Source organism: Acomys russatus, chromosome 7 (genome assembly GCF_903995435.1).
Source record: "Acomys russatus chromosome 7, mAcoRus1.1, whole genome shotgun sequence".
In the NCBI taxonomy this organism is placed as follows: Eukaryota; Metazoa; Chordata; class Mammalia; order Rodentia; family Muridae; genus Acomys; species Acomys russatus.
In genome coordinates, this window is record NC_067143.1 from 22,878,924 (window position 1) to 22,900,794 (window position 21,871).

General features: G+C 47.3%; 1 protein-coding gene across 8 annotated transcripts in view; it reads left to right on the top strand.

Moving 5' to 3' along the window:
- The window catches only part of Ttc23 (tetratricopeptide repeat domain 23), a 91,096-nt gene that overhangs the window by 46,061 nt on the left and 23,164 nt on the right, over positions 1 to 21,871 (top strand). For all 8 annotated transcript variants that reach the window (XM_051148709.1, XM_051148710.1, XM_051148708.1 and 5 more), the window contains exon 7: positions 12,032 to 12,137. In XM_051148709.1, coding sequence (XP_051004666.1) covers positions 12,032 to 12,137 — 106 coding nt within the window. The remainder of the gene's footprint in view (positions 1 to 12,031; positions 12,138 to 21,871) is intronic.

Consider the following 21,871-nt stretch of genomic DNA (forward strand, 5'->3'; position numbering starts at 1 on the left):
CAGCATGGCCACAGGTCTCCAAGGAGACCATGAGTAATAGGCATTTATTAAATACACACAAAGAGGTTTTGTTATCTTCCCAGTTGGTTTTCTTTCCTCATTCCTTTGGAGTGAGAAAAACACACACAGAGAAAAAACATTTTAGTTTCAGTAGAATGCAGAAAAGTTCCACTGCATTTAAAAAAGTAGCCCATTAAGATGGGAAAAAGGGAATCCCTGCAGAGCCGCCAAACAAGAAAAAGTGGCTTAAAAGGAGTGCCGCCTACCTGCACTGTGACACGGTTGTGGGAAAGCCAAGCGAACATTCCAGTTTGTGAGACTCCTCACTGACAGATTTTAGTAATCACACATTTATTTTATTAACTAAAGAAATAAACGACAAGATTTCTTCCATGTGGGCACAACTGCTTTTGGTCTGTTTGCAGGGGATGAAGCCCCCAGCTCCGCTCACTGGAATTGCTGTTTCACACCTCTGGCACTTGAGTGGCATATTCCTCTTGTTCAATTTTCAGGGCAGCTCAGCTGCGAAAGTAGGGACCTTTGATGTGCAACATATCACATATCGTGCAGTTAGAGCATTTGTCAGTTACTCTACAAAAAGCGTGTGGCTTCCGTTCCCAGCTGTGGCCAGTGAGGGTGCTGACAGCGGGATGCGCAAACCTGCCTCTAAGTGTTCTGTGAGGGGCAGCAGCACTTCCTACCAACTGAGCAACTGCTGTGGATGTATCCCAGGTATAATTCACTTTTTTCTTTTATTTGTTTATATTTTTCATGTGCTTATTACTTTAATCTTTCTATAGTCCGATCCCAGCCCCTGCCCTCCTCTCTTCCCAGTCCTGCTCTCATGACCCCTTTTCCCCTCTACTTTTTCTCAGAGAAAAGGAGGCCTCCTAAGGGGTATCAACCCACCCAGGCACCTCAAGTCACAGCAGAACTAAGCAAATCCTTTCCTACTGGGGTCTGACAAGGCAGCCGGCTAGTGACAGGCAACAGAGTCAGAGACAGCCCTTACTCCATTGTTAGGAGACCCAGATGTTGATCAGGCTACACATCTGTTACTTATGTGTAGGGGGTCTAGGTCCAGCCCATGCATGCTCTTTGGTTTGTAGTTCAGTCTCTGTGAGCCCCCATAGGCCCAGGTTAGTTGACTCTGTAGGTCTTCTTATGGTAACCTTGACCCCTCCAGCTCCTTCCCTTCTCTCTAGCCTTCCTCCCACTCTTCCACAGAACTCCCTGAGCTTGGCCTATTATTTGGCTGTGGGTCTCTGCATCTGTTTCCATCAGCTGCTGGATGAAGCCGCTCAGAGACAGTTAATGCTAGTTCCTGTCTGCAATCAAAGCAGAGTATCATTAATAATGATAGAGGTTGGCTCTCTCCCATGGGGTGGGTCTCAAATTCGGCCAGTCATTGGTTTGCCATTCTCTCAATCTCTGCTCCATCTTTATCCCTACACTTCTTATAGACAAGACAATTTTGGGTCTAAAGTTGTATGGGTGGTGTCCCCTTCCATCCATTGGAAAATCCCATCTGGCTACAGGAGGTGGCCACTTCAAGTTCCTTAACCCTCACTGCTAGAATTCTCAGCTGTGGTCACTCCCATAAACTCCCAGGAGCCTCCTCAGTCCCAGAGATGCCCCCCAACCAATTTCTGTTCTCTTTCCCAGTCCTCCCCCGAACCCTTGCTCTCCACACACCTGATCCCCACCCCCTTTACCCTCCCCAACCCCTTCCCACCTAGTTTCCTCCCTCCATCAAATTAAGATGTCTATTTTATTTCTTCTTCTGAGTGAGATTCAGTATCTTCCCTGGGGCCCTCCTTGGCTTGTTTGGGTCTGTGGATTATAGTATGGTTAACCTGTACTTTATGGCTAATATCCACTTATAAGTGAAAACATAACATGTGTGTCTTTCTGAGTCTAGGTTACTTCACTCAGGGGAATCTTTTCTAGTTCCATCCATTTGCCTGAAAATTGTGTGATTTTTTTTGTTTTTAATAGCTAAGTAGTATTCTGTTGTGTAAATGTATCAATCCCATTCTCTTTATCCATTGTTCAGTTGGGTGACACATAGGTTGTTTCCAGTTTCTGGCTCTTACAAATAAAGCTGTTATGAACATGGTTGAGCAAGTGTCCTTGTGGTATGGTGGAGCATCTTTTGGGTATATGCCCAGGGGTGATATAGCTGGGTCTTGAGGTAAACCTATACCCAATTTTCTGAGAAACCTCCAGATTGATTTCCAAAGTGGTTGTATCAGTTTGCACTCCTACCAGCGATGGAGGAGTGTTCCTTTTGCTCCACATCCTCACCAGCATGTGCTGTCACTTGAGTTTTTGATCTTAGCCATTCTCACAGGTATAAGATGGAATCTCAGAGTTGTTTTGATTTGCATTTCCCTGGTGACTAAGGGTGTTGAATATTTCTTTCTTTTCTTTAAAGATTTATTTATGTATTATGTATGTATACAGTGTTCTGCCTACATGTACACCTGCATGCCAGAAGAGGGCACCAGATCTCATTATAGATGGCTGTGAACCACCATGTGGTTGCTGGGAATTGAACTCAGGACCTTTGGAAGGGCAGCCAGTGCTCTTAACCTCTGAGCCATCTCTCCAGCCCTGAGCATTTCTTTATATGCTTCTCAGCCATTAGAAATCCCTCTGTTGAGAATTATGTTTATATCTGTACCCCATTTTTAAAGTGGATTATTTCGTTTGTTGGTGTCTAATTTCTTGAGTTCTTTATATATTTTGGATATTAGCCCTCAGTCAGATGTAGGGTTGGTGAAGATCTTTCCCCAATCTGTAGGCTGCCATTTGTCCTATTGACAGTATCCTTTGCCTTGCAGAATCTTTTCAATTTCATGAGGTTAATTGATGATTATACTCCCTGAGCTGTTGGTGGTCTGATCAGGAAGTTGTCTCCTGTACTGATGACTTCAAGATTTTTCCCCCATTTTCTCTTCTATTAGATTTAGTGTATCCACTTTTATGTTGAGGTTTTTATCCACTTGGGCTTGAGTTTTGTGCAGTATGATAAATATCGATCTATTTGCAGTCTTCTACATGTAGACATCCAGTTAGACCAGCACTTATTAGAAATAATCTGAATAAGACTTATTTTAAAATTTTCAAATCTCTAGGAGGGGTGTGCGGGGCATGTAGGGGGGACTAGGAAGAGAGGGAGTCACTACAATCAGGATGTAAAGTGACTAAATAAATACATTTTTGAAAATTTCAAATCTCTGAAAAGCTAACGGAGGTTTTATTCCTTACACAAAAATCTAAGTAGGTGCCATAAAGGGGAATATTGCTGTTGCTCTTAAGGAACAATGTGAGAGCCTGCATTCTGACAGCCCCCTCGCAAGCCAAGTTCAGCCATCCATCTGTTCTCAGTAGTCCAATAAAGGATAATTGTAAAAGGCTGAGAAAGGAGACTTAATCAGTGTGGCTACATAGGGAAGGGAGCAGAGGTCCAGTGACACCCCTGCCTGAAGTCTGTCTTCAAGGTCCTAAAAGGGGGGTCAGGTGTGGTTGGAAAGCAAGCATTCTACAGCACTAAGCAGCCCTGGGCAAGCTGTGGTCGATCCTGCCCATCATCATCATCATCGCCTTGGCTCTGGTCTCTCCTGCTAGCTGGTCTGACAACTTGCAAATCTCTCTCCAAGAGACAAATCCCCTCTGGCTGACACCAAAGCTCGTCCCTTTTCTTCTTTCAGCAGGACATTCCTGGGGCAATCTCATCGTTGCCATGGTCTGGTAGCCAAAGGGAGGACCTCAGTAGTCTCTTTAGAGTATCTTCCTTCCTGTCAGAATGGTGACACCTTCTTCCCAAAAGTGGCCAGTGCTGACACTGATTGAATACACATTTGCAGATGGGTGTAGATTAGGAGACAGAGGAAAAAGAAGATGAGGAGAGGGGGAGGAAAGGAGGTTTGATGGCATGAAAAATGAAAGAGTGCTACTATGTGACAATTATTATAAAGTTAAAAAATGTCAAAGGGAAACTACAGAGTCTCACACGGTCTGGATGAAAAGGATAACTCATAGATAATGTGGACAAAAGACAAGAACAGTTTACAGAAAAGAAAACAAATGGGGAAAGGCCATTTAAAATTAATCCTCGAGGCCGAGCATGGCGACGCACGCCTTTAATCCCAGCACTCAGGAGGCAGAGGCAGGCAGATCGCTGTGAGTTCGAGGCCAGCCTGGTCCACAAAGCTAGTCCAGGACAGCCAAGACTACACAGAGGAACTCCATCTTGAAAAATCAAAACAACAACAACAACAAATTAATCCTCAACATCAGTTGTTATTAAAGAATGCCTGTTTATTTGTCTGCCAGTGGGCTGGAGTGTCCTGGGAAATGAAGCCAAGAGGGGCAGCGGCACACTGTAATGGTACCTAAGTGCTTCTTGTGTGTTTGTGCTGAGCATGCGTGCGCCTGTGTACCTTTGCGTGGGTGTGTGTGTCTGTGTGGGTGTTTGTTTACACACGTCGGTGTTTCTAGAATGCTGCACAGGAAGCCATTCACAGTGACTCTAAGGAGTTCCTTCTTTTTGACCACTTAAGATTTTAGGATTTTTAAAAATTATATGCATTTATAATCTAGCTATGGGCTGGAGAGATGGCTGTTCTTCCAAAGGTCCCACATGGTGGCTCACAACCGTCTATAATGAGATCTTGTGTGTGCAGGTGTCCAAGCAGGGAGAGCACTGTATACATAATAAATAAATAAATCTTTTTAAAAAGTTGAAAAAATAAAATCTAGCTACATTTTAAGAAAGCTCATACTTGCAAACAAACAAAGAATACTGTTGGCATGACTATTTTCTGGTGCCTGTGTGGTATCTATAAAGGTGCTAATCCTTATAGATGACAGGACTTCTTCTCCCGAGCCCTTTGGAGGTGATAAAACTGACATTTGGAAGCACGCCACTAAGGACTCTCTGTAACTATTAAAAGAAACAGGCCTCACCCAGTGCATCCATTCTTAGAGGTTGTTCCCCCTGGTGACTTCCTGTTCATCTAATCCTCCCTGGGATTCCCAGGACCATCCTTTGCTTGGTCTGCCCTCTCTAGGTGCCCCAGCCCCTCAGGAAAGGCCTCCTTACTGGACAGAGCCTGGGAGGAAAGGAAGTGACCACCTTGCGCTGAACCTGACCTATCTTGCGTAAGGCTGTCACCTCAAAGCCAAAGATAGAATGGCTATCTGTGGCAGGGCGGAGACAGAAAGCTGGTCAGTTATAAATAAGCTCAGCAAAGCTCATGCCTCATAGTGAAGAATGTGCCTGAGCTGGTAAATGAAGGTAGGAACTTCAACTAAAGCAGAAGGCGGAAGACAGCGTTGCCTATCCCATCCCCCGCTTTCGTCCCTTCTGCACTGTGGCTTCCAGGGCTCTCAGAAGCAACCTGGGTATCCACTCACTGGCACCTCACTATTCACTGGCCAGTTTATCCTAGTTTTTGGCAGAGTCCACCACTTAGCAGCCCCGTTTACACTGTTAAGAATGTCACCTTTCTGTAACTTTTGTGGTTGGTTTGATCACGATTTGGGCCAAGACAGCATGCAATTGCATAATGTAGGCCTTAGGCTGACTCTTTCCTCTGCTGACCCACCATGTGACCTTGATGTGAACTGGCAATGTCTGTCACTGGTCTTTTGGGGTTAAAGCAAGCTAATGTGTAGAATCTGCCTAACACCATACCCAGCAAAGTAAGTACACACTCATTACTGATCCCTTCTCCCCTGAGTCTCTCCCCGTGCTAGCCTCTGCTTTATAGAGAGCCTAGCTGTTTATTGCTAAATTGAGACTTTGTTTCCACCCCATGTGTGTTCTCATTATCCAGGTAAATATAGTCTAAGTCCACAAAGGTACCCTGAACTACTTGAATATTTACTCTGCTCTTAGCTACAGAAGAAAACAGTTCCCTCCAATTCTGTGGTCCCCTACCCATTACAAGATAGAGGGGGGGAAATCTGTCCCCAGTCACCCAGGTACCCTGTCCCTCGGTGTTTCTCCATAAGTAGAAATGCTGTTGTTTGTTTTACTAGGCATCAAGTTTCCTCCTCAAGGAGTGTTACACATTTTCCAGATGTAAGGCAGCATGCCCAGTTAGAGAAGGGTCTGCCCGCTCTGGCTGTCTGTTGGCAAATGGATGGGGCAGGGAAACCTGTGCATGAGATACTAGAACAAATGCCCACTCTGTTATTTCACAGGGATTGAGGGAACTGGTCATGGCTACTCTCTTGAATGAGTTTTTGCAATAAATGATCTTCTTTAGTAAGATACTGACATTTGCTGTTTTAAGGTGTTTCTTCATTCCGTCTCATGTTCTCTGCGCTGCGTTAGTCCTGCTCTGCACCCAGGAGGCTGATGCAGTGCAGGAACCGAGAGCTGTCTGACTGACAGTCACACAGCCTGGACCATGGAAGAAGAGCAGAGACAGGAGCTCCCTTGCATCTTCCCCACGTGTCACCGAGGTGGCCGACAGCTGCTGTGCTTCCCTCTGCTACTCACCCGTCTATTCTTTGTTCCACTGACCTAAGTCAGGAAAGCCCTTGGTCTTGGACATCAACGCACAGGTTCATTCTATTGGTTAACCCGTATACATGTGCCGTCTTTTCTCTTCCTTTAATATCCACTAAAAATGATAACAGTTGAAATGCAGAGAGGAAGTTAGCTGAGTACAGGGACATGGTAAGAAGTGTCTGCATGTCTACACAAATCCAACCACCCCACATTTTATGGTTCATCTGTGATCTCCTTTAAAGCTGAAATCAGCTTGGTATTTTTGTGTGTGAACTCCTAATGTTAGGACAATATCTGACAATTGGAAAGCACTTCAAAATTAAAATAACACTGAGCCAAATAGGAGTAAATTAGACTAAGCTGAAATGAATGGAATTTTACTGAATAAATGATATGCTAACTTGACACATTTTTAAACACCCTGCGTGTTCTGACATCACTCCTCCCACCCTCCAGCATGAGGCTTAGAAAAATTTCTTGAACACCAGGTAATAAATTAGACCAGAAGCTGAACTTTTGAAATAAACAGCCATTGTTTGCCCATTAGCATCTCACATAGGGAAATGCTGAAGTCAGGATAATTGTGTGATGAATTCGGATGCCACTTTGCCAGTGGCTCTCAACCTGTGGGTTGCAGCCCCCTTAGGGTGTAGAATGACCCTCTCATTAGTGGTAGCATTCCTGATATACTACATATCAGATGTTTACATTATGATTCATAACAGTAGCAAAATTACAGTTATGAGATACAATGAAAATAATTTTGTGCTTGGGGTCACCACGATGCAAGGATCTCTATTAAAGGGCTGCAGCATCAGGAAGGTGAGCCGCTGCCCTGAGCCTTGGGTTCTATTTTCTTGCTATTGTAAGTGGGTGTTTTGCTGTTGTTTTGCTATTGGAAAGTGTCACTTTCTGCCTCCAGTCAAAAAGTAACTTTTGATCGTCTCAGAACATGTAATTATTCATTTGAAAAAATTGTGATAAACAGATTTATTACCTTTCCTTGAATTGTGCTAGTGACTAGAAAGGAAACAGAAAATCTTTGAATTTGAATTTTATTCAGTCTGAATTAGCACTTGTTGGTGTGTTGAGTTGTAAAAAGAGCCTAGGAAAACCTTCCTGAGCATCCTGCAGAGAGCTCTCCAGCAATGGATTGTGGGGATAGATAACTGGGGCAAAGGAGGGGAGCGCACAGTCTGCCTTCATGGGGCTTTTGGGGGGCAGTTTTACTCTTTCTTTTCTTCCTGCAAATACTGGACACTTGCTAGCTTGACTCTACCCTTTTGCTCTTGTAGTCTGACCATCCATGAAACTGTATTTTGAAATATCTATTATTTCAGTAATATTTCAAAGCAGAGTTCAAGATGGGGCTCTTTTGCACCAGACTGAAACTAGTGACTGCTCTGGGCTTCCCCAAGTCCCTTGTTCAGTTCTGTATGAAGAACTCCAGTAGTGAGTTGTTTCAAATCCAAGTCTTCATGCTTAAGAATTCTGGTGTCCCAACAGAGCAGCAAAAGCCATTGCCAGCTGGGTGCCTTGGGCATTCAAGTCCTAGCTTCCCCCCCCCCCCCCCCGCACCACCTCCCCTCTGGGCCACACAAAGCCTCCTAACGCAGTTCAGATTTTAACACCAGGCCACCTATTGCGGCAGAGCTGCCTCTGCCTTGATTGTAACCTGTCCACCCATTCAGAGCAGTGGGTGCAGACTATAAGGACTTCCTCCCCTGGGTGATGTCACCTCTTAAGGCATAGCTCCTGCCGATGTGCTGACATCAGTTGGCTTTCTTTCACATCATGGCTGATGGATGAGTACCAGCATCCAGGACATGGATGGTACTGCTAGCAGAGTTTGAAGTCAGACTATCAAAGCCAGAGCACGTCTCCATCCTTTACTGAGATATATCTCGACCATTTGCCCTGCGAGGGCTCCACTATTGTAACACATACCTGAGACTGTCCATTAAAAAGAGGAGAGGTTTATTTGGGTCACTATTTTAAAGCCTGGAGTTCGTGTTTTTCACTACATGGTGGCCAGAAAAACAAAAAGAGGAAGGGCCTGGAGTCCCACAGTCCCCTCTCAGAGCAAGCGTCTAATGACCTAAAACCTCCTACTAGGCCCCACCCCCTTTGAAGGGTCCACCGCCTCTCAGTAGCATCATGCTGGGAACTAGCCTTTAACACATGTACCTCTGAGGAATATTCCAGAGCCATTCAGCACTCTTACTCTTCATATATAAGTTGAAGCCCATAGAAAACATCCCCATAATTTAAGTGTCATATCACAGATGAGAAAGAACTAAACTCCAGCTTAAATCTCAGTGGTTGTTGGCACAGTCTGCCTGCCCAGTCCAGTGTTTTTCCTCTCTGTCGCTATGAAAGTTTAATCCTCGTTGTTGGTACGGCTGGATTTAAAAGTAGTACTGAACTGATACGCCTCTGGTGTCCAGAGAGGTGTGATGGAGGAAGCAGGAAGACCCATCCCCTCCCACACACCAGGTTGCAGGCAGAGCAGAGGCGGCACTGGGAAAGCCTGAGGAGCACCCGCACCCTTCTCTTTCCTCATAACTGAAAACACCGTGTGACCAAAGGCTTTGTGCACTCCTGTCACCGCACATTCCCGAAATGGTGGGCTGTGCTCGCTGTTAAACTCTGTGTGTGTGTGTGTGTGTGTGTGTGTGTGTGTGTGTGTGTGTGTGTGTGTGTGGTATTTTGTCACAATAAGAAAAGTAACAAATGTGCATTCTTTGGCAATAGTCCAAACTGCCTACCATCTTGCGTGAGCGTCCTGTATCAGTTCACCACATTTAGCCCTGTTTTCCATAGCTGTGCACAGCTTGTCCATCCTTGTCCACGCTTGTGGGCATCCTTTATGTGAGTGTCAGAGGGGTGTAAACAGATCACTCACAACAGTTTTAATATGGTGTGTGTGTAAAGGACACAGAAGGTGAGGACAGACCCCCCTCCCTCCTCAGTGTGTGTGTGTGTGTGTGTGTGTGTGTGTGTGTGTGTGTGTGTGTGTGTGTGTGTGTGTGTGTGTGTGTGTGTGTGTCAGATCACCTGGAGCTAGAATTACATACAGGCACTTGTGAGCTGCCTAATGTCTGTGCTGGGAATCAAACTCATGTCCTCTGCAAGCACAGTGTCTGCTCTTAAGTGCTGAGCCACCCCTCTAGCCCCATTTTTTTTTCAACTTAAAATACTGGTAGGAAGATGATTGGTAACATTTTCTTTGAAGGTTATATTTTATATCCCACTTGAAAGATTTTTATTATTTTGTTTATAGAATATGATTTGTATTAACTAGGGTTTTTGTTTTTTGTTTGGTTTGGTTTGGTTTTAGTTTTTTTTTTTACTTTTCAAGACATTGTTTCTCTGTGTAGCCCTGGATGTCTTGGAACTCCCTCTGTAAACCAGGCTAGCTTCAAACTCACAGAGATCTGCCTGTATGTGCCACCACCACCACCTGGTTTATTCAACAGTTTTTTTTTTTTAAACAGAGTAATTCACTTTATTTTTCTTGTATAAAAACCATTATGTGATAGCCACAGCTGGAGCCTGGGTCCTCTGAACAGAGACTCTGGTGTGGATTGTCATAAGATGATCAGTGAATTCCTAATAAGGAGACTTGGTGAACACAGTTTCTTTCCAGAGATCGGGTGTCAGGTAGCTGTAGGTCTTGGAAATGGCATCACAAGTGGCCTTGGCAAAGTTTCCCAGGGTGGCAGTACAGCCCCTGGTTGATGTGTAGCAGTCATCAATACTGACCATCATCAGTAGCTTCTTGGGCACAGGAACAGAGACAATGCCGTTGCCTCTCGGGGCAGGGATGACATGCACCAAAACAGAGCCACAGCGACCTGTCACCTTGCACGGAACAGTGTGTGGCTTGCCAATCTTGTTTCCCCAGTGCCTCTAGTCACAGAGATGGTGGAAAGCTTGGCCAAGATGATGGCCCCTAGGATAGCAGAGGCCACCTCCTTGGAGCACTTAGACCAACATGACCATTGTAGTCCCCAATAGCGACAGAAGCCTTGAACCTGGTCTGCTGTGTCTGATTCTGCACTGGCATGATCTTGAGAACCTCAGATCCTTTAGGGGTGCACCCAGGAAAAAGTCAGTAATCTCAGATTCCTTAATGGTCAGGGAGAACAGATAAATTTCCTCCAAGGACTTGATCTTCATGTCCTTAACCAGGCTACCCAGCTTGGTGACAGAGATCCACTCCTTGTCTTCTGCTTTACCTCCCTGTGTCCCCTGGCCTAGACTGGGGGTGAGCCGAATTCTCTGTAGAAGCCTGGTGGCCTCCTAATCCTGCCCCCCCCCCCTTCTCCGGGCTGCACCATTTCCCGGGGAAGAAGAAGCAGTTTTTTTTAAAATTTATTCACTTTACATCCCAATTGTAGCCCCTCCCTTGTCTCCTCCTGTTCCCTCCCTCCCTCCCTCTTCTCCCCTCCCTCCCTCTCCCCCCTCCTAGTCCTCAAAAAGGAAGAGCTCTCCTCCCCCACCATCTGACCCCAGCCTATCAAGACTCATCAGGACTTCCCAAATCCTCTTCCTCTGTGCCCTGGCAAGGCCACCCCTCTAGGGGGAAGTGACCAACGTGTGCAACAGAGTCCATGTCTGAGACAGCCCCTACTCCCCATATTGTGGGACCCACATGGAGACGGTGCTGCCCATCAACTACATCTGAGCAAGGGGTCTAGGTCTTCTCCATGCATAGTCCTTGGTTGGTGCATCAGTCTTTGCAGGCCTCCCCTCGGGTCCAGATTTGTTGGCTCTGTTGGTCTTCTTGTGGAGCTCCTGTCCCCTCCAGGTCCTTCTATTCCCCAACTCTCCCATAAGGCTGCCTGCGCTCTGCCCAAAGTTTGGCTGTGAGCCTCAGCTTCTGCATCAATCCCCTGCTGGGCGGAGCCTCTCAGGACCTCTATGGCAGGCTCCCATTCTGTTCCCTCTTTTCAACTGTTATTAAGCAGTTTTAAAATGAACTTTATTACCAAGAAACTGAGAAACTCTCTATGCAACAGCAGCTCCCCATGGGCCACGGGGCAAAGGGCGCAGGCAGGCAGGCGGCCTTGGTGACCAGACAGCAGGCTGCCTGTCTGTGGGCAGGAGCCTCATTCTGGGCTGAGCAACAGGCCAGGAGCTGGGATTGCCTGCTTCTTCTGCACTTTCTTGGTACTTTCACTTCTTGAAACTCACCTCTCCCACCCCCATCCCCCATCCTCATCATCTCTGCTCACTCAAATGACCATAAGCTTCTAAGGGATTTATTTTTAGAGATGGGCTCCAGCGACAGCTTCTAGCCAAGTGGATTCAGCATCCAGGGTTCTGGCCTCCACCCAATGTGTTTCAAATCCCCAAAAGACAATTGCTCTTCTTCATCAGTCATCCCTTCCAGCTTGCTGGAACAGCACTTGGCTTCCTGCTTATCACTGCAAGGACGGTTTCCTACTGCTGCTGCCAAGCATGTAAACAACTTGTTTCTTCTCTCTGTGGTGACAGGCACATCTCATCGTCCTGAGTAAAGATCCCTCCCCAGCGGAAGCCGCAGACTCCGCACACTTTATTGCCCGGGCTGCTGTTGCTTCTGGGATGTACGACCACCATGGTGAGAACAGATCCTTCCCCACTACACGAGCAGGGCTCGGGCATGTGTCACTGGTGGGTGAGACGGTGGCGTGGGCCCTTTATACTGTATGCAGCTTCCATGGACTTTCCTCTATCTGTCCTCTAGCCCTTTCCCCCTTTAGAATGTCACTCTTCATCCAGAGCACCGCTATGAACCACAGGGAACTCATGCACGGCTGAGAGAGGCGCCTCTGTTTTCCAAGGCAACTGTTTTAAAGGGTGTTGAGCTGTTGGGGCAACAGCTGTGATCTCCAGGCTCACTCGGCAGAGCTTTCAGCCAGGGTGAGCGTACACAGCATCAGGATTTCAGGAAGACGCTGCCACTCCGTACGCGTTTTCTTATCTTGGCAAGATAGTTAGGACATGAGATTTGGGGATTCTCCACTCTGCCATCCTGGCATCCTAGGTGTGACAGGAAACACCCATTTTAGTGTTACGGAAGACTAATAGGTGTATTTTCAAGATACCAGACAGAAATTATCATGAATGAAATTGATTCCAGGGTGCCAGAAATCAGAGTTGGGAGGGTGTAGGGTCAGTTCAGGAAGCAGGATTCCAGGGAGCAGGCCAAACTTAGGAGATGAAGGGACGTCCCAAGGAGCAGCCTGGTCTGAACAGGTCAATAGGCCAGGTGGGGACCTCATCCACGCAGGAGCTGGTGCAGGGGTCCCCTAGGTTACCTTCTTTTCACCCACCTGGCTGACCCCATCAGATCTAGAAAAGCCTGACCAGAGATGGAGGCAAGTTAATTGTTAGTTCCCTTCCCTTGAGCATTCTACATGAGCTGGTCAGACTTAACTTCTAAGCCATCAGAGAGCCAAGGTCTTAAGCAGCTTTTTGTTTTCTTGCATTCCTTAAGTGAGAGAAAGAAACTTTCACCACTCTCAATCAAACATTGGAAATACAAGTATTTGAGAGTGACAAAAGTCACACATATCCAAATATCTATAGGAACCCTGCTGTCAGAGAAAAGACAGAGCAGAGACGGAGAGAATGTCCAACCAATGTCTGGCCCAGCCTGGGACCCACCACATGAGATATAGCCAACTTCTGACACCATTAAGGCTACTCTGCTATGTTTACAGACAGGAGCCTAGCATAACAGTGACAGCTCTGACAGTAGTGACATTGTATGTAGCTGCTGGTACTCACACAGACTGCTGTTAATGCCTTTAACAACCGGCAGAAGCAGGACACGAAGTCCATGCCATAGCCAGTTCTTCCTACCATGTGACAAATGTCTGCACTCTGCCAGAAGCTGTGGATCTGGACCCATGGTGGCTCACATCTGTAACCCTAGCACTTGGGAGGCTGAGGCAGGAGACCTGTCCTGACTGAACTTGAAGCCAGCCTGGGCTACAAAGTAAAACTTTGTTTCAAAAAAAATTATATATATATCAGAGAAAAGTGTAAGTACTATGGGACCATAAATGTAAAAGTGGTTAAAATTCATTAAATACATGTGTGTGATACATTTTATATATATATATATATATATATATATATATATATATATATATATATATATATATATACACATTTATATATATTTATATATATAAATATAAATAAAATGTATCACACACATGTAATTAATGAATTTTATGAATATATATATATATATATCACCATAATAAGACTGAAAAAGAGATTAAAAGAGAATAAAATAAGCTGTGGACCCCAAATTCCCGAAGCTTGCTGTTCTTTCTATTGTGCAAGGATGAGGAAAAGCCACGAGCCACAGCGACTTCCTTTTAGAATCTCAAGTCTACCCTGGGTCAAAGCTGTCCTCATCCTCGTTTTAACCTTAAACACATTTAAGTTAGTTGCCATTATCCAACAATTGGAGATTTCACATGAAGATCCAAATTTCTTCTTCTCTTGACAGTAGACGCTGCCTGCCACGTGGAGCCATGCTGCTAGAGTACAGTAGCTGGGCACAGGCTCCTTTAAAGATCTTCCCGAGGTCCTCACCGCTTTGCGTCCTCTCTCATTCTGTCGTCAACGGTGTTATCTTGTACTCGGTTAAGTTTCTCTTACACACCCGATATGTGCACACTGCCTGTGGACAACAGGGTTCTTTTCTTTTTTAATTTATATATCCACTTTACGTCTCAATGTAGGCCCCTCCCTCCTTTCCTCCTGGTCCCCCGACTCCCACCCTCTTCCCCATCACCCCTCCTCTTCTCCTCAGAAAAAAGGGAGCCCCACCACCACCAGCCCACCTCATCCTTATTCACTGAGGCCAGGCAAGGCAGCCCTGCCAGAGGAAAGTGACCGAAAGCAGGCAACAGAGTTCATGTCATAGACAGCACCCGCTCAACTTACGAGGGGACACACATGAAGATCAAACTGCCCATGGGGTTACGTATGTGTAGGGGGCCTAGGTCCAGTCCATGCATGCTCATTGCTTGGTGCTCCCATCTCCACAAGCCCCTATGGATCTAGGTTAGTTGGCTCTGTTGGTCCTCTTGTGGCATCCTTGTCCCCTCCAGGACTTCCATCATTTCTCCCTCACCACCCCCCCCACTCTTCTACAGGACTCCCCCAGTCTGCCTCATGCTTGGCTGTAAATCTCAACGTCTGATTCAATCAGCTTCTCAGAGGCCCTATAAAGGAGCAGCCCTTGTGCCCATCTGGACTTTGTTCATTTTGGTGTAGAGCAATGAGGAGAGAGAGGCACAGAGGAGATGTCTCACGGAATAACTGACGCGAGGGGAGCAACAGGGAGAAAGAGAGAGAGTTCTAGGGTAAATGCGGCTGGGTCTGCCTATCCAGAAAGTGGGAGTGACACTAATACCTGCATAATACAAATAACGTGAGCACTAAATGACTCAGGCCTGCATAGGACACTCTGGCCTTGCTTTACTTAGCTCCAGTTTTGGGTGAAGATTCCGTGGCAATAGGGCATGTGATTTTTCTAAGCCACTGAGAGTGATCAAGGTCTCAGCCCAGAGGGTCATCTCCAGATGCTCTTTTCCAGTCAGAACTGGGGTGCAGGAGGATGCAAAGGCAGTAGAGCAGGGGACCAGGCAGGAGAGGGGTGACTGCAGGAGCACAGGGAGCAGATGTCTCAGGAAATGACAGTGACAGCTACATCAGTAGTGACAGTTGTATGCAGGGTCTGTTAATACCTTTAACATGGTAGAAACAGGACGTGGCCTCCAGTTTTCCAAAGACTCTCCACAGCCAGCTCTTCCTTACGAGTGCTTTTTCAGTCTAGAGATGCTCGCTCTGTCTCTGTCTCTCTGTCTCTTTCTGTCTCTCTCTGTCTCTCTCTGTCTCTCTCTCTCTCTCTGTCTCTCTCTCTCTCTCTCTCTCTCTCTCTCTCTCTCTCTCTCTCTCTCTCTCTCCTCCTTCCCTCTACACGAAAAGGACAAAGTCCAGATGAGCCCGAGGGCTGCTCCTTAATGGGCCCTCTCAGATTCAGCACCTGTCAGTCAGAGGACACCTACCACTTTGGTAATAATAGTGGCCATTTGGTGGGAAACGAGCCACTGAAGCCTTTAGAGGAGGGGAGGACACCGTGAGTGGGGGTTGTTCAGTAGCAATGTGAACCCCAGAAAAGCTGTGTGAAGCAAACAAACCCTCACCCCCGTGCAAATCAGAAACGAGCACCTGTGTAGAGAAACCCCCAGTTAGTCCAACTGTTGAAACCCGGTGTCAGAGTCTTTGCTCCTTCAGTGGCAGAGGAAGGCAAGGCTGCAAAGTCAGCTGGCATGGCCGGCCTGTGGAGACCTGGGATTTGTTCCACCTTGTCTCTGCAAGTGCTGTGTGTGGCCCGGGCAGAGCAGGGGCAGCCTGACCAGGGCTCAGGGATCCAGCCTCCCCCTGGAAGCAGGGACAGGACAGACACCACCAGGCAGGGAGTACAGCTGGAGACCAGGCAAGCACACGCCCTGTCTTTTCTGCTGTCCTTTTACATGGAAAAAGCCACCCTGGTAAGGCTGTAAGAGACCCACCCAGAACTGAGTACTGTCCAGGCCTCTGCTGCCCCCTGCAGGGGAAAGGAAAGAGGCTACTGGGAACTCAGGGAAATAAACTCTGTCCCCACCCCACCCCTCCCCAGCCCCTGCTCTCACTCACCCAGGATGTTCTGACCTGGACTGTGCTCACTTCTAGTCCCCAAGCCACCCCCCCCCCCCCCAGAAGCAAACCTGCATGCCTTTCAAAGTGTCAAGGAGCAATTTGGCCTTTGCTTTTTTATGTTTATGCCTGTCTGTACCCAATATAGACTTCTGGCTTTGTGTTTGTTTTCCAAGAAAAAGCAAAACAAAACAATAGAATCTTTAGAAGCGTAATTTCCTGCTTGAGGGTTTTCCATCACCAGTCGGCTTCTGCTCCTTTGCTGGATGTCCATTGAAGGCATTGTCTGCTGCTAACGAGCAGTGCTGCTGGCCCAGAGGGTTTCAGGCTCCATGCTGGAGTGGTGCCTGTGCCCTGCGCCTCTCTACATTCCTAGTGCACATAAAACTGCCCTAGAAGTCTGGGAGGCTTGTGCTTGCCTGAGGATTCCCAATTCAGGCTCGAGGAATGTCACTAACCTGGGCCTGGCCAGCTTCCCAGAGCAGCCATAGACAAACTTGGTATTAACAGCTCTCCTAACTCTGCTAAGTGTCCAGAGCCTTGGCCCTGTGTTTAAAGTGCTTCTCCTTAAGGATATTAAAATGAAATGGTCTAAAGCCAAGTATATTTCAGTGTAAACCTTTGTGCTGCAGGGCCTGCTCAGTACAGGCAGCCTTGTTTGGAAATGGCCCCGCTTAGTCCTGGCCACCAGCAGGCTGAGGAGTTCTTCTGAGTCCCAAGACAGCAGAGGGAATAGTGTCTGTCCCTGTTGGAGCCAAGGACAGGGATTTCTGGGTAACTGGATTCCCTGTGTATAATGTCTTATACATGAATACATCTAGTTCCCATCTCTCACTCATCAGTCCTAGCCTCTCCCTATATTGTACATAGGTATAATGAAAAATGTTTATCAAGCTTTTTATTTATTTATATTTTTATTTTTGGCCTGGGTAGGTCTTGGTCTTCCACAATCCTCCCTTTGCTCGACTCTCCCCTCCCCCAACAGCCCCCCTCCCCCCGCCCGTGTTCTGCTTGCTCTGCTTGCCTCAGGCACCCTCCTCCCCTTTGCCACACAGTGGCTACCTGCTATGATGTCCCTTGGACCCTGAGTGTCCTGAGAGACTGGAAATGCAGTTCCAGGCATCTACTGTAGCTCTTGGAGCCTGGGGGCTCCTGGCAGGTAAGGCACTTGGGAGCTGGCACTGCCACAGCCCTCACCTTCCTGTGGCCTCCCTTAGCTGCTTCCTCCTTCCCTCCTTCACTTGAGGCCTCCATGGTGGCAACACTGGCTGTACCCTGTCTGTATCCCTTATCCTGATGCCGCACCTCTTGGTCTGCTTTTCCTCCACAGTCTTCCCATACCCTGGTGCCCTGTGTGCAGTAAGAGAACCTTTCTCATCCCTACCCTTCCACTTACTGCTTCTAAGAATGCCCGGCCAGCCTGCACGTGCCTGCCTGTTAGGGACCCAAGCACATATCTGTCCACACCTGCTCTGAACCCCCTTGGGAAGCAGGGGAGTGATGGGTGAGGCCACAAAAAGAAAGAAGAGATGCTTACTGTTTCTTCTGGCACCAGAATGATCCTCTCTCAGAAACTTCTGGAATTATTGTTACATCTAGAGAAATGGAATACAAGGTTTTCCAGCAAATTAGAACACCCCAAGGCCTTAGAACGGAGACTGCGTACTGCCTCCTTCCCATACCCTCCACCCAGAAAGGTGGTCACACCATGAATGTCACATCCCTGGCCCTAGTGGTACAAGTCATAAGCCCCAGAGGGCCTTGTCCTATCAGTAAGGGCTACTCACTCGGCAGTTCTTGGAGTCAGTAGAAGAGCCTAGGTTGCTGTACAGTCTTCCTAGGTAGCACCCCAGGGTAGAGCAGAAACCTCAGGAGTCCAACATGGCCAGTTGCCTTCTCTCCTGTGTGTCTGGAGTGAGGCCTGTGGACTCTGTGCCATTTCTGGCCAGGACAAAGTACACAGCCTGTGACAGCCACTTTCACAAGGTTTGGGCGTCCACTTAGGTGCCACCATGTAAGATTTATGTTCAGAACTTCTCAGAAAAGCTTTGCTATTTATACTCAGTGCTTTTGAAAAGGATTTTAAGGCCTCTCCTTGGAGAAAATATATGCATCCCTAACCTAAGGGACTGGAGGTCTGAGATTGCAAAGTGCCTAACTTTTGTCTGTGTGGGACTCTAAGTGCTAAAGGGATGGGAGTGGGGAGTCTGGGCAGCTCCTGGTAGTGAGGACCCAGAGACAAGTGTGGAGTCTGGGCAGCTCCTGGTAGTGAGGACCCCAAGCCAAGCCCATCCCATGCTGTCTGAGCCTCTTGTCAAGCCCTGTGAGCATGCTCAGCATCTTTATACCCTGCAAGCTTCTTCTGGCCTCGTGCTCAGTCAGCTACCATGCTTTGTGATTCATACCTGCCCCAGCAACACTCATGGACTTCCTCAGCCACCCACTGTGTGGGGTCAGAGACATAGGAAAAGTACGGGTGAGTTCCCAGGTCTCCCCATAAAGGGGATGATGGGTGGCTGGAGGTAGCAGCACCCACCATGGTCTCAACCATTTACTCTTTGCTGGGTGAAGGTCAGGCTAGGATTGCAGACTTTCTGTTTTTAGATTTCTTGGAGTCCCTAAAGCCTTTGCTGTTAGTATAAAGGCTATTTTTTGAGACTGTTGCAAAAAATAATTGTCACATTGTACATGGAGCCCTCCCAAATAATGAAGCTGTCCTCACCATCCCTCCTCCTGCCTTAGAGCAGCCTCAAGAAGATGAACCCCAGGTTAACTGGAATTTATTTTAGTTAGAGATTTCCTGACCTAGGCCAGAGAGGTGGCTCAGAGTAAGAGCCTTACTGCCAAGCCTGATTATCTAAGCTTGACCACAAGGACCCAAATGGTAGGAAGGCAGGACCAACTCTTACAAGTTGCCCTCTGTCACAGATGCACTGCAGCACATATACCAACACACACATAATGTGCGTGCACATGCGTGTGTGTGTGCTAGTACACACACACACACACACACACACACACACACACAGATTTTCTTTAAAGTTTTGTGACATCTACTGGGCTGCTCTCTTGCTATCTGAACAAAGCTTTGTTTCCTTTTGCATATGTATGAACCTCCGTGCAAGTCTATCTGACTTCATAGACAGAGCCACCTGCAGAGATGGTTAAAGTACCTGTCCACAGCATCACTCCCTACCCCTGCTGGAACCCATAGACAACCCAAACACTCAGCTGGGTAGCAATGGGAAGAGGTTTCCAGTCCTGGCTCATCTCTGCCACCAGGGCTCAGGTTCACAAGCTGAGTCACACTCCCGTCTGTCAGAGAATGACTTCATCTTTGCCCAGGCTAGCGGCATCAGGTTGCAGAGAATTCTAGAAGTGCTTTTTAAAGTTAAGGGCAGCCATGTGCAAGAACACTGAACTGCTTGCTAGTTCTGTGAATTCCTACCCAGCTTCAGAACACAGGAACATGTCAGGACATGACTTCCTGTCCACAGGCCATGGCTTCCTGTCTCTTTGGAAATTCTCTTATCACTTGTTCCAGATGAGTCTAAGGTGCCTAAACTCCCCCTCCCAGGCCCAGAAAACAATCTCTTTCAGGACATGACTCCTCTGCTATGAGCTAAAGCACGCTTCACTCTTTCCTCAAAGACCGGCCATATAACCATGGGTCACAGTTCATTTAGGGCCTGAAGAGGTGAGGGAAGTAAGGCAGGGTCTTTCATAAAAGAGTTTTTCTGCTGAGCATGGTGGTGCACGCCTTTAATCCCAGCACTCAGGAGGCAGAGGCAGGCAGATTGCTATGAGTTCAAGGCCAGCCTGATCTACAAAGCGAGTCTAGAACAGCCAAGGCTACATAGAGAAACCCTGTCTCGAAAAACCAAAGAGAGAGAAAGAGAGATGGGGGGGGGGGAGGGAGGGAGAGAGGGAGAGAGAGAGAGAGAGAGTTTTTCATTATCCCAGATAAACATAAAATGACTTTAGATTTACAGGGAGGGAGAACGTCTGTTGATGCCTGAGATTACCCCGCCTCGCCCTTTCCTATGTTTACATCTTGTAAAGTAAGGTCCTGACATGCCATTACAGATATGGTCAGCTTGCCTGTGACACCTGCCATCAGGGACATTTTAGTTCCCAGCTTTACTGTTCTTTGACTAGAGACCTTCTGGGTAGAGACCGGGTGCTGCGTTACTGCCATGCACCACCAGGCTTGCCCTTCAACCAATTCTGTTTTACTTTAAAAGGGTTGGGCCACATTCTTTTATAGGTTCCCAATTAGCAGAAAAATCAAAATATCAAGCACCATCCACTCCAGCATACCCTAGCCACAGCCGACTTGGAATGTTTGTGTTGTGCTTTTATCCATAAGATACTGCCTCCAGTGCCAGACGTGGTGGCACACGCCTTTTTTTTGTTTGTTTGCTTGTTTGTTTGTTTTTCGAGACAGGGTTTCTCTGTGTAGCCTTAGCTGTCCTGGACTAACTTTGTAGACCAGGCTGGCCTTGAACTCACAGTGATCCACCTGCCTCTGCCTCCCGAGTGCTGGGATTAAAGCCATGCACCACCGGGGCCAGCCTGGTCTACAAAGTGAGTCCAGAACAGTGATGGCTACACAAAGAAACCCTGTCTCAAAAAACCAAAACAACAACAACAAAAAAACAAAACAATACAAAACAAACAAACAAACAAAGATACTGCCTCCAACACTGACATCAGGTTATCAAAGCAAGCCAGAATTGACACTTAGTTTGTGGGTTCAGCAATGAGTAAACAGATACAGCATTTTTCATATGGGAGGCTTTTCCTCCATAGGGCTTCGGTAATACCACAGGAATGCACCTTCTGGCCTGGGAGAAGGTGAAGGATATGATGTCCAGTTAATACTGTCCGGCTAAAGAGCCTGGGGTGAGGACATGCCCAGGAGACAAGTGGAGGGAATCCTGCCCCTGCCCGGATCCTCAAACAGAACCTTGCAGGCGAACACTGCTTGTTTCCAGACTGGAGTTCTCTTTAGCCACGTCCATCTGGAAGACACTCTCCCCCATGTGCTTGCTTCTTCCCTTTCTAAAGATCTCGTGGACTGTGCTTGGACCATCTCTCAGCAGCCAGGACTCTCGCTGTGCTGCATCTCAGCCATGTTCTAAGAGCTTTTTCACTATGCAGGATTGCTTATCAGCAAATGACCAGGGCTTCTGTGTCTTTGGGGCATTCTGTCTGTCCATTTTCACTATGTTTCTGTGTCCGTCTTGGCTGCCTGTTACTTCTGATGCCTCCGGTTTTCAGCTGGCACGAGAGAAGTCCATAGCTACAACTGTGAAAATGGGCACGCAGCGCTTAAGGATTGGAAAGAAGCTTGCATGACGTGTGAGCCTGCGTCTTGAACATCCCCCTGCCTCTGTGGGCAGACAGGCCTACAGCCTTCGCCCGGGTCAGTGTGGTGGAGCGCATTTCCGTTCGCTCTCGGCTGCCTTAACTGCTCAGGCTGCCATAGCAAACAACACACATCAGGTGACTTAATAATTTGTTTTCCAAAACCCTGGAGACTGGGGAAGCCTAAGGTCAAGGTACTAGCAGGTTTGATGTGTGGCAGTGGCTGCTTCCTGGCTCACAGACAGCTGCATTTCACTG